At 47.0% G+C, this 14,615-nt stretch overlaps 2 protein-coding genes across 3 annotated transcripts in view; one reads left to right on the top strand and one right to left on the bottom strand.

Moving 5' to 3' along the window:
- Window positions 1-353: 353 nt before the first annotated feature.
- Samd10 (sterile alpha motif domain containing 10) lies at window positions 354-6,201 on the bottom strand. Its single transcript, XM_027420008.2, has 5 exons — window positions 4,335-6,201; window positions 2,842-3,023; window positions 2,586-2,757; window positions 2,079-2,219; window positions 354-1,920 (listed from the first exon to the last, which is right to left on the bottom strand). The coding sequence occupies exons 1-5, from the start codon at window positions 4,423-4,425 to the stop codon at window positions 1,898-1,900; spliced, it is 609 nt and encodes a 202-aa protein (XP_027275809.1). The 5' UTR covers window positions 4,426-6,201; the 3' UTR covers window positions 354-1,897.
- Window positions 6,202-6,251: 50 nt separating this feature from the next.
- Window positions 6,252-14,615, top strand: part of LOC100767706 (pre-mRNA-processing factor 6) — a 61,379-nt gene continuing 53,015 nt past the window's right edge. For both annotated transcript variants that reach the window (XM_027420006.2, XM_027420007.2), the window contains exons 1-4: window positions 6,252-6,446; window positions 10,449-10,617; window positions 12,479-12,597; window positions 14,016-14,094. In XM_027420006.2, the coding sequence (XP_027275807.1) occupies window positions 6,376-6,446; window positions 10,449-10,617; window positions 12,479-12,597; window positions 14,016-14,094 (438 nt within the window). In that variant the 5' untranslated portion in view covers window positions 6,252-6,375. The remainder of the gene's footprint in view (window positions 6,447-10,448; window positions 10,618-12,478; window positions 12,598-14,015; window positions 14,095-14,615) is intronic.

Raw genomic sequence — 14,615 nt, 5'->3', positions numbered from 1 at the left:
TACCCAAGTGGACCTACATTTAAAGGGTATATGTAAATGCCAGAAGAGAGTGATGACAAAAATTGATTAGTGATGTAGCCTTGAGCCCAGGAATACCAGATAGCCACTCGAAAGCAGAATAGATAAGGATTCTTCTCTACTTTTAGAGGACCCCTGATTCTGTTTCTGTTTTTGTGCTGGAGATCAAATCTAGGCCTGGGCCACAAACCATGTCCAACATCATTAAGCTACACTCCCAGATCATGAACCAACAGGAACCCACTGTTACAGCAGCTCCAGAGAGCCTCATTCCATGTACCCAAGCTGTTGTTCTGAGTGTGTCAGGGCTGTTGTGTTCCAATCTGGGGAAACATCCACAGGACCTCTACTTAAGACATCTTGTTTACCCTGGTGTCCTGGAGTTATCAGGTAGCGGCTCCAGAATGTAACACTACTGCCCTCCAGTGGCTCTATCTGTAGGCACTGTCCTAGACACCCCTCTTCTCAGAGATCCAACAGTGGTGGCATTTGAGAACCAGATTTATTTCTGATTTTTTTTTTTGTCAGAGTATAAAAAAAGTGACCAAAAACCAAGGAAGACAGGACAGGAGCATAGGATAGGAAAGTCAGGAAAGAGAAAAGGGCAGAGAGAGAGAGAGATCTCTGGTTGCAGGAACAAGGACTGGGGATTCTAAAGGCAGGCAGACACAACAAAGTGGCCCTTCCATGGGTGGAGGGCATACAGGATAGGAGATGCCAGGTCAGTGGCCTAAATTAACTGTAATGAGCAACCTTGAATTGAGGTCAGCTTCTGGCACACAGAGGGGACTGGAGGCTGAGCCTCAACTGTCCCTGAGATTTTAGAGTCCCTGGGAAAGTTAGTAGATGACAGAGTGAGAGTGAGCTGCCAGGAGCATCCTCACTGTCTTTCTTCCTGGCAGCACCAGCCCCCAAATACCCAAGGAAGGGTTGTTCAGGTGTCTGGTGACACATGACAGGAACAGCCCTATATAATTTTCTTGGAAAAATTATAAATACAGATTTTTCTTGGGAAAGCTATAGAGGTGTGTACATGCACACATGCTCAAGTGTGCACACACGTTCTTCAAGGTGGTCTCTAAGAGTCAGGAGTAGGGAAGATGCTTAAAAGTAAGACTTCCTCAAAGGTAAGGTTGAGAACACTGCTGAAACCGGTGGCTGGACATGGAGTTACCTGTGCAGCACTGGCGTCTGTGTTATGTCACACACTGGCCTTGGAGCTTGAGCATCTTGGACCCCTCTCAACTTCACTTCTCATGAGTGGACAGGGTATGCTGAAGTTTCACAGTCACTGAGTGAAAAACATGGCATGACAGCTAGCTGGGGTGATGACCGATCATCCCTGTGGATAACAGGTTGGGCCTGCTATACTCTGAGAGGGTTAGGGAAGAGATACAAGAAAGAGAGCCAAGAAAGCTTGTCCCACTGTGTGGCTGACCTGGAGATGGCTAGGGAAAACAGAATTAAAAGACTTAAGGGGAGAACTCATGACTCAGAAGATGGGCGATGGTCACATGTTGGAGGGAACATAAATAAACAGACTCCCTGGGAGTCTGGGGACATTCAAACCCCACTCTTGCTCCAGGCAGCTGCCCTGTTTGCTGCCAGCAGCACCAGGGAGTGGACCTGGGCTTGGATCCCAGAAGAAGGGTCTTCAAGCAGGCAACAACCACCCACCCAGCCACAGGGCAGAACCTACAGTGCCTCTCCAGAGGAACCTGGAGGTGGCAGTCCTGTGCCCTTCCCTGTTCACTGGGCTAGGTTTAGCCACTAGGGTATCCTGCAGGATCCAAAGGGGCTGTAGGGCCAGCTCGGCCACATCCTTGGCTGTGGGCTCTGGTCACAGTGTTGGGGTCTGGGGTCCAAGTCTAGGCAGCAGCTAGGACATATTTCCGAAGGAAGCTGTAGGATGGATAGGAGGGACAGTTGGATTTTTGGCACACCCCAGGATGGTCCTTACCAGATGCTTCCAATCACCCTTCTATGGTCAGAAAAGTCATCCTACCCCCTCAGCCTAATCCCTTTCCCTAACCCAGGTACTCTAGGTCCCTGCTACTAACCTTGGCTGAGCAGCTGCAGGCTCCGCCCCTCCTCACGCACCTGCAGGTGAAGCACCTGCTGCAGCACCTCCTGCCTCTGGGCCTCTTGGGTCAACCCCATTCTCTGCAGCTTATCTGCATTCAGTCGAAGCAGAGCTCGGCCTAGGGAGAGAGAAGGATGAAGGCTGTGAGGCAAACAGAGGCAAAGTAGATAGGCAATACAATAAGACGCTCCATAAAACAACAACAACAAAAACAAAAACACACCAAAGACTAAGAAAGAAGAGCAGAGACTCAGGGATTCTTAAAGGGAGAAAGGTAGAAAGACAAGCCAGAAAAAAGATAGAGGCTAATCAGAGAAGCATCAAAAGACAGAGCAGAGAGACTGGGAGAGGCAGAGAGAGATACACACAATAGAGGCATGGAAAGGAGGCTGACTCGGAGGATAGAGGGGGAAACAAGGCTGACTAAGTGAGGTGGAGGCTCTCTTGAGCATCCTGGTCCTCCCTAACCCATGACCCACCATACCAGTGATGGCATGCTGGGAGAAGGCCTCGACATAGACGAGGTAGTTGTGAGGACAATGCTTCTTGAGCCACTTGCAAACATCTTGTTGGCTCCACAAGACCACTGGCCTTGTCAGGCCACACAGTGAAGGGCTTGTATGGTACAAGCCATAGTGATCAGAGTATAGCCGGGCCTGCAGGTAGGGAGGTAAGGTCAGTAGTATGAAGGTAATAAAAATTGAGGGCAAGGGCTAAGATGAAGTGGGGTAGGTAGGTACCTGGGGGGTTTCTGAGCCCGGCTGTTGAAGGAGCTTGATTGGCCTGCTGCTGGATGCCCTCTGGCTACGGGAGTCATGCCAGGTGAAGCTGGTGCCTGGTGTCCGAGGCAGGTGGCAGGGTATGTTCTCAGCTGATACTGTGTGCTCTAGGAGGGTCTGGCAGAAGCTGAAATGGGCAGTGGCTGTATGCAGGGATTCCTAGTCAGAGTGGTCAGGGGCTGGCTCCTCTCCCTGTGAGCCAGCTTCCTGACAAGTAAATCATCTCTCTATCAATGAGGGGGTAATTTCTCCTCTGGGGAAACCTCAAGCCCCGAGGCAGAAGAAAATTTTCAAGAGTTGCCTTGAAGACTTCTTTCAGAAGACAAAGTGGACATGCCTTTTCCTTTATCAGCCGATAGCCCACACTTTGCCCCCAAGTGTGCTACTAGAGGATGCACCTCCCTATAGCCAGGCCAGTGGAGCTGTCTCCAGGGTTGCCCTGACTTGCTTTGCCTTGGGCTGGTGCATGTCATTCAGGACCAGGGTGTACACATACATCTATGTCTTCAACAGTCACTATGACTCACTGACAAAAAGTTTGAACTTTGGGGAAGCTGACAACAGGAATTTGCCAGACACATGCTTGATTTCCCTTCTGTTTGGCTTCTGTTTTACCCCAGAACAACTCATGTCAATAGGGTGCCAGCGAGGAAGGGACTGGTCGGCACAGATGTACTGGGGACCTTCTCCCCACCCCCTACTAATTCGTTGCACTTGTTTAGTTGGTTTTGGAGTCGTTCATAGGAATTACGATTGTCATGAGTCTGGGGACAACCAATGTCTGGATCCCTAAGGCTTGCCAGTTCTTGGCACACAGAAAGCACCCATAAGCACTGTGTATGAACAGATGACTCTGTGGTGCCTCCAAGCCAACATAAGAAAGAAGGTGGGCTTAAAAAGTGTGTAGCTACCATTCTGGGATAGCCTGTAGTGCCATAAGACTTATAAGTGAGCAAGATCCAGGGAATAGGCATTGTAGTTTGAGGGCTGTGCAAGGCCTTCCCTGGACTAGGGCTAGAAAGCACCCACCTCATAAGGGAAACCAGTCTAACGTCTTAGCTATAGCCAGCCGCACCTGCCAGGGCTGCCCAGGCCCCGCCTATCTGCTCCCTGCACTGGGCCAAGGTTTGTCTTTCCCAGAATTATATGCCTTGGCCCCAACGTTAGGGTTTGGGGAGGGTTTTCTCTGTGTGAAGTAAAGGGTGATCAGAGTGTGGTGTCAGCTTGGTGAAGAAGCTCCTGACAGTCATCCCCACTCCAAGCCAAGGCCTGAGATTGACTGCCGCCCTCCTGCCAACCCTCCTGCCCCGTAATTCTGGACAAAGACTTCCCCGCGGTGGCCGCCCCCGGAAACCCTCTGAGTCCAGCTTCAGTGCTCTCCTTGGGCCCAGTACCAGTCCTGCTCCCACCCCACCGCCCACGTTATTCCTGCTCCAGGGTCCATCCCACCTCACCGTCCACATCCGGGCGCTCCCCGAAGCCTGTACGCACAGCCCCGGCGCGAGCTCGCGGGGGGCTCAGCTTTGACCTCAGCTCGGTGAACATGGAGTCCGCCAGTGCGTGGCTCGGGTACACGCCCCTCGCGGAGTACCAGGCGGCCAGTACGGCCGATGGGCAACGCGCACCGCGTCCCCACCCGCCCGAGTCCGCCGAGCCCAAGCCGGTCCCCGCGGCCCGGGAGTCTGCGCGGCAAAGCACCTGCCGCCCAGCCCTGGGCGCAAGGCGCGCTCCGGGAGCTCGGAGGTGTATCGGCGGCGCGCGGGCTGCGTATGCTGAGGGTGTCCGCCAGGGCAAAAGGCGTCCTTGCGCACCTGGGTACGGCTCTGCGGACCAGCCTCTCCTGCAATGTGCTGGAGGAGCTTTGCAGTTGGCAAGAGAGGAACTTTCGGTCCCCTCGGTGTGGTAGTAGTGGGGGCCCTAATCACACCTGTGACCTTTTACTTACGCTGTCCAGCTAAAGGCTAGATCAATCTCTCCCAAATACCCGTGTATCCTAACTTATTCATCCCCTTTTAAATTTCATGAATGTTTTGCCCGAATGTATATGTCTGTGCACCACGCATGTACCTGGTGCGGAAATCGGATCCCCCAGCCCTGGGGTTTATGGTCTGTGAGCTGTCATGTGGGTGAACCCGTGTCCTCTGCAAAAATATGAAAACTTCTTTTAATCACCAAGCTATATCTTCATCCCCACTTGCTCGTTCTTTACTGGAGCATTCTCTTTTCTCAGACCATTTTCCAGAGACGCTAGCTGACATTTGCCTGCGGGTCACTTTGAACTCCAGGCAGTACTATGCCTCTCTGTTGAACTCCTGAATCAGACTCTGTTCCTAAGGGTTCAGTGTTCATAGACTCAATCAATCCTGTTCCTCCCTAAAAGCTTGTTTGAGGAGCCAAGAATGGTTGTTTGCTTCAGTACTCCACTGAAAAGCACTGGACGTAGAAGTCTGGTTGCCTGGTCCAGCATAGCAATTTGCAGTTTTTCCTGTCTGCCCTAGAGTCTGATGCTCTCCCCAGGTTGAGACTGCTTTATTGAAACAGAGGGGCCCTGATCTTTCCACTGGATGAAAGGGGAGCACATGTAGAGGGATTTGGACACACACATACATATATACTTAATAGCTACCGGGAAGGTACAGCTATTTTTGTGATTTAACCGGAGGCAGGGTTGTTTTCCCTAGTATATTGTTTCTGCAGGTAGAGCCCATCATCCCTGTGGCTAAGCAATCCTTTATACCTTTGGGCTATTGCCCAGTACAGCCTGACTCATGACCTGAATCTATTTATTACCCAACAGGTGGGATTGGCATTGTCTTGCGTAGAGCTGCACACAGGCAGAAAATATCTGTGTAGAGTTACTGTGGTGCGCGTCCACTAAAGCCCCTGGGCACACAATCACTCCCAAGCATGTAACTCCGGCCCATGCACTTATTCTCTGAAGGCCCACGGGGGTGGGACGGAGCAGGAGGGGGGGGTGTCGCAGTTCTGAACGCTGAGCGCACAGAGCAGTAGTTGCGGAGTGCACGCAGTATCGACGGGCGGTGGCCACACAGTACAGCTAGGCAAGTCTTGGTCATGTAGGCTGAATCCGTCTTCCTAAGGCTAGGCAGATTCGAGGCCATGCCAGCACCGGGACGCTCCTCAACAAGCCTACTGGGCTCAGGCTGTGCATCGTCCCTGGCACAGCAACAGAACGCATGACCCTTACATCTGCCTGCGCGGCCCGCTGCGTTAATGGTTAGTGGCTTCCGCGCACGCGTGCTCAGCTTCCCACAGCAAACCCACCCAGCAGCCCCGACCGGAAACGCTTTGCAAACTCACATCTTTGACTTCCGTCAGAGGCTCTGTGTGGGCGGAGTTTTGCGCGACCTCACTCTCTACTTCCGGGGCGCCGGCGACGCAGTAGCCGCCTCTCTTCCAGCTGCGACACCGCGAGTATTCTTCGGCCGCCTACCTGCTCCTCTATCTTTCTCTGCCTCGGCCAAAAACACCGCCATGAACAAGAAGAAGAAGCCGTTCCTGGGCATGCCCGCGCCGCTTGGCTATGTACCCGGGCTGGGCCGGGGGTAAGGCAGTGGGCGGAACTTATACCAGGAAGGGTGGCTAGTGCTCTGGAACACTACTTGCTCCAGGCCTAGTTGAGAATGATACTTGTGACCACTAAGTAGAGAGAGACCTCATCTCAAAACAAACCAACAAAACAAAACAAAAAACAAAAAACAAGTGCCTGAGGGTCTGAGTGTGGTGGTGAAGGTCTCTAATCCCAGCATTGAGGCGGGGCGCGGTGGGGGTGGTTGGGGGGGAGACAAGCCTGATCGGCGTAGCGAATTCCAAGACATCCAGGTTTACTTAAAGAAATCTTGTCTCAAAAACAAGAATAACGTTCACCGCCATATATTCTGAGAGGCACTAGGTAATTTGACACAATGCTTGACAGACATGGTGGCCTTTTTTGTTAGAATAAGCCCGACTGCCACCCTGAGATGTGAATCTGACCTCAGGGATTACGCAGGCGTGTGAGCCTCATTGTTTTGGTGTCTGAAGTAATATGCACAAGCAAGTCGGCTGTAAGGAGCAGTTGAGTCTGATGTGTATAGTAGGAGTGTGCTACTCCTTTATTCCCTTAAGCATCTTTTCCCTCTAGGGTGTGTGGCCATAGGTCACCTTTGGACAGCAATGGCCTATGCCTGCCAACCATAAGGTGTTGGGTAAATGAATAGTATTTTTCCTACTTATTTATGCATTAGATGAGACATAAGTCTCTCCTGTTAATAGTATTTAGAATTGACTTGAATTCACTAGAATTCAAGGTTTGGTGTTTGTGTATATAAGCACACACAGGAGAACAGAAGTTTTAAGAGTGTAGCATTTTAGTCAGATTTACAAAGAGGATTTGAAGTGTCAGATTGGGAAAAGCAAAGAAAAGTGGAATTTATGCCAGGTAGTTCCAGCACTAGGGATCCAGAAGCCAACTTGGTCTACAGATCAAGTTTTAAGACAGAAACTGTCTCAAAAAGCGAACAAAAAGAGGAATTTGGTGTAGACACATAAAAAGGCAAGTAGTGGGCTGTTGAGGTGACTCAGTAGGTAAGGCTCTGTCAAGCCTGAGTTTGATCCCCAGAATCCACGTGATAGAAGGGGAGAATAGATTATTGTCTTCTGACCTCTATACATGTACCAGGTCACACACACTAAATAAATAAAAAAACAGGCAGTTTTAAAAGGCAGCTGGAGGTGTAGCCAACTGTACCATGCCCAGGCCTGGGTTTGATTCCAGCACCTTGCCCAACCTCTTTAAAAAAGACAATGGGAATAGAGAGATGGCTCAGCAGTTAGGAGCACTGACTGTTTTTGTGGAGAACTTGAGTTTCGTAAACGGAGGTGGAGCTTTCATGTCCCGGCTGCACAGTTCCAAATAATCACACAGAAAGTTTTATTAATTACAACTATAATTATATAGTTGTATAATGATATAATTTGACCTATATATAGTTCAGGCTTATTACTAACTAGCGCTTACATTTAAATTAACATGTTTCTATTACTCTGTGTTGCCATGTAGCCCTGTCTTCTTTCTTTCTTTCTTTCTTTCTTTCTTTCTTTCTTTCTTTCTTTCTTTCTGTTTTGTTTTTTGTTTTTCCGAGATAGGGTTTCTCTGTGGCTTTGGAGCCTGTCCTTGAACTATCTCTTATAGACCAGGCTGGTCTCGAACTCACAGAGATCCACCTGCCTCTGCCTCCCGAGTGCTGGGACTAAAGGCATGCACCACCAACACCCGGCTATTTCTTTATTTTTTATTAATTTATTTTTTACATTCCAACCCCAGTTCCCCCTCCTTTTCTCTTCCCACTACCCCACTACCCTACTACCCCTCCCCCCCCACCTCTCATCTGCTCCTCAGAGAGGGTAAGGCCTCCCCTAGGAAGTATACTAAGTCTGTCTCATCTCCTTGAGGCAGGCACCTCTCTACCCCCACACCCCTGTGCCTAGGCTGGGCAAGATATCTCTCCATATAGAATGGGTAGCTGCTGGAGATGGCTCAATATTTAGGAGCACTGGCTGCTCTTCCCAGAGGACTTGGGTTCGATTCCCAGTACCCACGAGAGATAATATTTAAGCCGGGCGGTGGTGGTCCATGCCTTTAATCCCAGGACTCTGGAGGCAGAGGCAGGTGGATCTCTGTGAGTTTGAGACCAGCCTGGTCTACAAAAGCAAGTTCCAGGACAGCCTCCAAAGCCACAGAGAAATCCTGTCTTGAAAAACCGAAAAAAAGAAAAAAAAGGAAAAAAAAAAAAAAAAAGAATAGGTAGCCCTGGCTTTTACTGGTTTGCTGTTGTTTCTTGGGCAGCTGGCTCATGTCTCCCTGGACTCTGCCCCTCCTCTGTTTGATTGTTCTACCTAACCCTATTCTGCCAGGCTAGTGGTCAGCTTTTATTATTAACCAATGGGAACAATATATATTTACAGTGTATAGAAGCATTCTATAGTATATCTCCCTATCTGGCTAATCAAAAAGGAAGGTTTTAACTTTAACTTAGTAAAATTGCATATAAAAGAAAAAGTTCAGTCCCAGTGAGGCCAGAAAAGAAAGGAATCCAGAATGGTGGGATTTGCTGCAAAAAGAATGGAGCTGCCAGGGAGCCTCTGGTAGTGGATTAGTATTTTTCCCTGGTGCAAGAAGGGACTTTGAGAGCCCATCCCATATGAAGGGTTACACTCTGGCCCTGGACACATGGGGAAGGGCCCAGGATCAGCATAGGAAGACTTGGTGGACTTTGCTGAGCTCCCGTTGAGGGCCCTACCCTGCCTGGGGAGTAGTGGGTGGATGGGGTTGGGGGGATGGGCTGGGGGTGGGGGAGAAAGTTTGGGGGTGAGGGGAGGGAGAGGGAGAAGGGACTTGAAATAAGCTTGTTCCCTAACTAGAACTAATAAAATAAAATAAAATTTAAAAAAAAAAAAAAAAAAGAATGGAGCTGGAGGCTATGGGGACCTTAGCATAGTGGGATTTGCTGCAAAAAGAATGGAGCTGGAGGCTATGGGGACCTTAGCATAGTGGGATTTGCTGCAAAAAGAATGGAGCTGGAGGCTATGGGGACCTTAGCATTAGGATAGAGCTCCCATAGTTTATGAGCTACTTTTTTTTATGTTTGTTTGTTTTTGTTTTTTTGAGGCAGAGTTTCTTTGTGTACCCCTGGCTGTCTTCAAGCTAGCCTTGAACTCACAGAGATCCGCCTGCCTCTGCCTCCCTGCCAAGTGCTGGGATTAAAGGTGTGTGCCACTACTGCCTGGCTGAGCTACATTTTTGAAAAGAATAACATGGCAGATTGTGGGTTGAAGTAGGAGTAGGTTGGAGGCAGGGATGATAAATGGATTCCCAGCTGTGGCAGAAGTTGTGGTCTTGAGGAACAATTTGTCAGTAGTATTTGGCAACACACAGGATGGACAGACTCAAAAGGAGACAAAGATGATTGTATAATGTCTCTTATGTGTATAATGTCTCTTATGGAATGACTGTTAATGGCTGATCATCCTGGAACAGCTGTTGAGTGCATAATGGAGGAAACTCAGTTTGGGCCTGGTGTAAAGTGGGGAGTTTGTGCTCAACAGACATTTGGGAATGTGAGGCCCCAAATAGAGAAGAGGGATGTCTGAAGGCTTGGACACTGATGTAGAGGAGAAATGGAGACACCTCGGGGTGAAGAAAAACTGTCTCTGATCTCATTGTAGGTTAAAAGGTTTAGCAAGGCCAGGCATTGGTGGTTCATGCCTTTAATCCCAGCACTCGGGAGGCAGAGGCAGGTGGATCTTTGTGAGTTTAAGACCAGCCTGGTCTACAAGAGCTAGTACCAGGACAGCCTCTAAAGCCATAGAAACCCTGTCTCAAAAAAAAAAAAAAAAAAAAAGGTTTAGCAAACAAAGAAGACCAGTAATGTACAAGTATGCACTTCATTAGTGCTAGAATCTTTGGAGGTTCCCAGAGTTATGGGAAGTGATGTTACTAAATGATGATCAGAAGAGAGCATAGGATCAGGGTCACTCAAATAATGATGTCTTTGGGCTTCCTGCAGTGCCACTGGCTTTACCACCCGATCAGACATTGGGCCTGCCCGGGATGCAAATGATCCTGTGGATGATCGACATGCCCCACCAGGGAAGAGAACTGTGGGGGACCAGATGAAGAAAAATCAAGCTGCTGATGACGATGATGAGGATCTGAATGATACCAACTATGATGAGGTGACTTTTTTTTTAAATGGATTTTGTTGTTTTTTTTTTTTGAGACAGTGTTTCTCTGTGTAGCTTTGGAGCCTGTCCTGGCACTCGCTCTGTAGACCAGCCTGGCCTTGAACTCACAGAGATCCACCTGCCTCTGCCTCCCAAGTGGTGGGATTAAAAGCCAGTGCCACCACCACCTTGTTATTTTCATTATTTTTAAGTTATGTGTGTATGAGAATGTGTCTGTGTACATGATTGCATGTGTTTGAGGTGGCCAGAGGCATTGGATTTCCCCTGGAGATGTTGTTAGAGGTGGTTGTGAGCCATCTGACCTGGGTGCCAGGGGTCCTCTGAAAGAGCAGTATGTATTTGTTTAAGATAGGGTTTCTCTCTGTAACAAGAGCTGTGGCTGTCCTGGAACTCACTTTGTAGACCAGATTGGCCTCAAACTCACGGAGATCTGCCTGCCTCTGGCTACCAAGTACTGAGATTAAAGTCATGTGCCACCAAGCCCAGTAGCAGTATATATTCTTTGTTCTGCTAGGACTTCTAGCTCATTCTGTGAAAGTCCCCATTTCTATCATTCCCTTTCTCTCTCCCGCTCTTCCCCTCTCTCCTTCTTTCTCCTCCCCCTCTCCCTTAGAGAATCTGCCACTGAGATAGCCAAAAAGCCCAGTTGTGCATTCTTGGTGGTGGCAGCTCTTCCCTCAAAGTTGCCAGCACCTCAAGACCCCACCTAAAAGTGTGTCACAATTGGACACAAACCCAGCTTGTGGCAGACATATAATCACTACCCCATCTCCACCCTGCACTTACAAGGTATTTAATCATTCGACCTTACATCCTTTAGATCTCCATGTGGTTCTCCCCACCCCCCCAATCTCTGGGGGTTGGAGGATTTGCCTGGGAGTTGATTTTGCTCCGAATAAACCTGGTCTTTTACTTTTTAATTCGGATTGATCTGGTTTACTTCATCAGTGGAGAAACCTATTATGGGGTACAGAAAACCTATTCTTAACTGTTACTCTATTTTTCTAATCCCTAAAAATATTTTTTAATTTTTTTAGAATATCTTTTATATATTATTTGATAACTTCATATGTTTATACACTATTTTGATCGTATCTACTCCAGATCCACCCAATCCTAGTGCTTCCCAACAGGCCTCCTTCCCATTTTCATGTTCTCTGTTTTTGGTAACCCACTGAGTCCAATTAGTGCTGCCTGTTGGAAGGCTGGCTGATCTTGTTAGCTCTGTCTTGTGCAGGTGGCAGCAGGTGCAGTGAGTTCATGGGTGCGGTGGCTGTGTAGCCAGAAGATAGCATTTTATAGCACTCCTCATCTCTCCTTATATTCTCTCTAATGCCTCTTCAGTGAAGGGGAAATGATACAGTTGTCCTATTTTAGGAATGAGTACTTACTGTAATTTTTTTCTTTTTCTTTTTGGTTTTTCGAGACAGGGTTTCCCTGTGGCTTTGGAGGCTGTCCTGGAACTAGCTCTTATAGACCAGGCTGGTCTCAAACTCACAGACATCCACCTGCCTCTGCCTCCTGAGTGCTGGGATTCTTACTGCAATTTTTTCTTAGCACTTTACCATTTGTTAGCTTTTTCACTGTTATTCACTGCAGAAAGATTTTTCTGGTAAAGATTGATAGTAGCTCTGATCTGTGGGTATAAACATAAGTAAAAGGCAGTTTGACAACATATCCATTAGCAAAACAACAGAGAAGAACTAGTATGCTTAGTTTCTTCCAACTGGAATAGCTTCTCTTTTTATTTTTATTTTTTTTAAGATTTAGATATTTTCATTTTATGGATGTGAGTGTTGCTTTCTGTATTGGTGGGAAAGCTGACCCTTTATATGTGTTGTTTGGTTCTTAGTTTAATGGCTATGCTGGGAGCCTCTTCTCAAGTGGGCCCTATGAGAAAGATGATGAGGAAGCAGATGCTATTTATGCAGCTCTGGATAAACGGATGGATGAAAGAAGAAAAGAAAGGAGGTATGTTATTTCATACTGTGCTTATCCAGCTTTCAGACAAAATAAATTTCTTTTTGTTGTGTTTTATTTTGGTCTAGGAGGAAAGTTGCAAAAACAGGTGTATGTCTATTTGACTGCAGAGGCTTCTTGGACCTTGGTCTGTAACAGCTGTACCTGCATAAAGACTGGGTATTTGTAGAATAGCCTCAAGGCTTAGAAGCTTCCACAAAAGCATCTGAATTTGGGGTGTTACTTTGACTATGATTAGGGTTGCTTTGTTTTTTTTGTCTTTTTTTTTTTTTTTTTTTTTTTTTTTGAGACAGTGTCTCACTGTGTAATTTGGCTGACCTAGAACTCACAGAGATCTGTCTGCTTCTGCCTCCTTAGTATGTGCACCACCATGTCCAGTAGGATTGCCTTTTTAGGGGGAGGATGCAGAGGATTAAACCTGTTATTTATTTATTTATTTATTTATTTATTTATTTTCTGAGACAAGGACTTACTATGTAGCTTTGGATGTCCTGGAACTCTATTTACACCAGGCTGACCTTGAACTCACAGAGATCTACCTGCCTTTGCCTCCCAAATGCTGGGACTAAAGGTATGGGTCATTATGCCCAGCTTTGGGTTTTTTGTATTGTATTGTTTTCTGGAAGCCTGGGATATTACCTTGTGTGGGCTATGCAGATACTTTACCGCTGCACTAACAGTATCCCCATACTTTTTTTTTCTCTTGGCTATTTATTTATTTATTTATTTATTTATTTATTTATTTATTTATTTTGCTTGTTTTATTTTGTGGTATAAAGAAATTGAACACAAGACCTCATATATAGTAGTCAAATTCTTTACACCTGAGCTATATCCTTAGCCTTCCCCTGCCTTCCTCCCTCAGTGTAGAACTCAGAGATCTGCCTGCTTCTGCCTCCTGAGTATTGGGATTAAGAGTGTATGTCACTACTGCCCAGCTCTTTTTTTTTTTTTTTAACTTTTAAAAATCTTTCTAAAAATTGTTTTTTATCTATATGAGTGCTTTGCCTGCATGTATATCTATGCAACATATGTGAGTACTGGGAATGGAATCCACTGAAGAGCAGCTAGTGCTCTTAAACACTGAGTTATTTCTCTAGCACTCTCTTATTTTATTTTATTTTGGTATTTTGAAACTGGGTGTTTTATTGGGGAACAACTTACACAGAACAATAAAGAACTGCCGCAGCCTTTCTCTGCTCTTTATCTGATCTGTGACAAGAGTGATAGAGAGAAAGAGAGAGAGAGAGAGAGAGAGAGAGAGAGAGAGAGAGAGAGATCCTGCCTCTTGTTTCCCTCTTCCCTCTTTCCAGTTCTGTCAGTACCTGAAGCCATTACAGGTTCACTGGCAAGATGCCACCACACCTACATCTAACATTTCTAATGCAGGCACATATTTTATTTCCTAGAGAACAAAGAGAGAAAGAAGAGATTGAGAAATACCGAATGGAACGTCCCAAAATCCAGCAGCAATTTTCAGATCTCAAGGTGAGCAGATGGGTTGGTTACTGCTTCTCTGTCCCTCATCCCAGCAGCAGCAAAAGGCCAGACTGCTCTGCTGTCTTACTGCTGAGTCATTACTAGCGCTGCTCTTTACTTAGTTTAGAGGATTAATTGCTTAAGGAAGGTTTGTGCTTCAGGATATTTGATCATCTGTTTATGTGTTAAAAAAAACAAAGCATGGAACTCCCAGCACTCGAGAGGCAGAGGCAGGTGAATTTCTGCCAGCTGGAGGCCAGCCTGGTCTACAGAGTGAGTTCCAGGACAGCCAATGCTGTTATAAAGAGGAACTTCGTCTTGAAAAAGAAAAAAAAAAAAAAAAAAAAAAAAAGCAAAGAACTTCTTCTTCTTTTTAAAGATTTACTTATTTATGTATGAGTGCTTTATCTTCTTGGATGCCTTTCTGCTGGGAGAGGGCATCAGATCCCACTAGAGAGCCACCATGTGGTTGCTGGGAATTGAACTCAGGACCTCTGGAAGAGCAGCCAGTGCTCTTAACCTCTGAGCCC

The sequence above is a fragment of the Cricetulus griseus genome, chromosome 6 (genome assembly GCF_003668045.3).
Source record: "Cricetulus griseus strain 17A/GY chromosome 6, alternate assembly CriGri-PICRH-1.0, whole genome shotgun sequence".
NCBI classification, from domain to species: Eukaryota; Metazoa; Chordata; class Mammalia; order Rodentia; family Cricetidae; genus Cricetulus; species Cricetulus griseus.
This window is presented reverse-complemented; position numbering and strand designations above follow the sequence as displayed.

Excerpts from the sequence above, each read along its gene's own strand:
- Samd10 (XM_027420008.2), bottom strand. The coding sequence starts at position 4,425 with ATGTTCACCGAGCTGAGGTCAAAGCTGAGCCCCCCGCGAGCTCGCGCC. Across the intron at positions 3,024-4,334 it reads GGAGCGCCCGGATGTGGACG|CCACTGCCCATTTCAGCTTC; the intron begins GTGAGGTGGGAT and ends CCCTGCATACAG. Across the intron at positions 2,220-2,585 it reads CTCCCAGCATGCCATCACTG|GCCGAGCTCTGCTTCGACTG; the intron begins GTATGGTGGGTC and ends CTCTCTCCCTAG.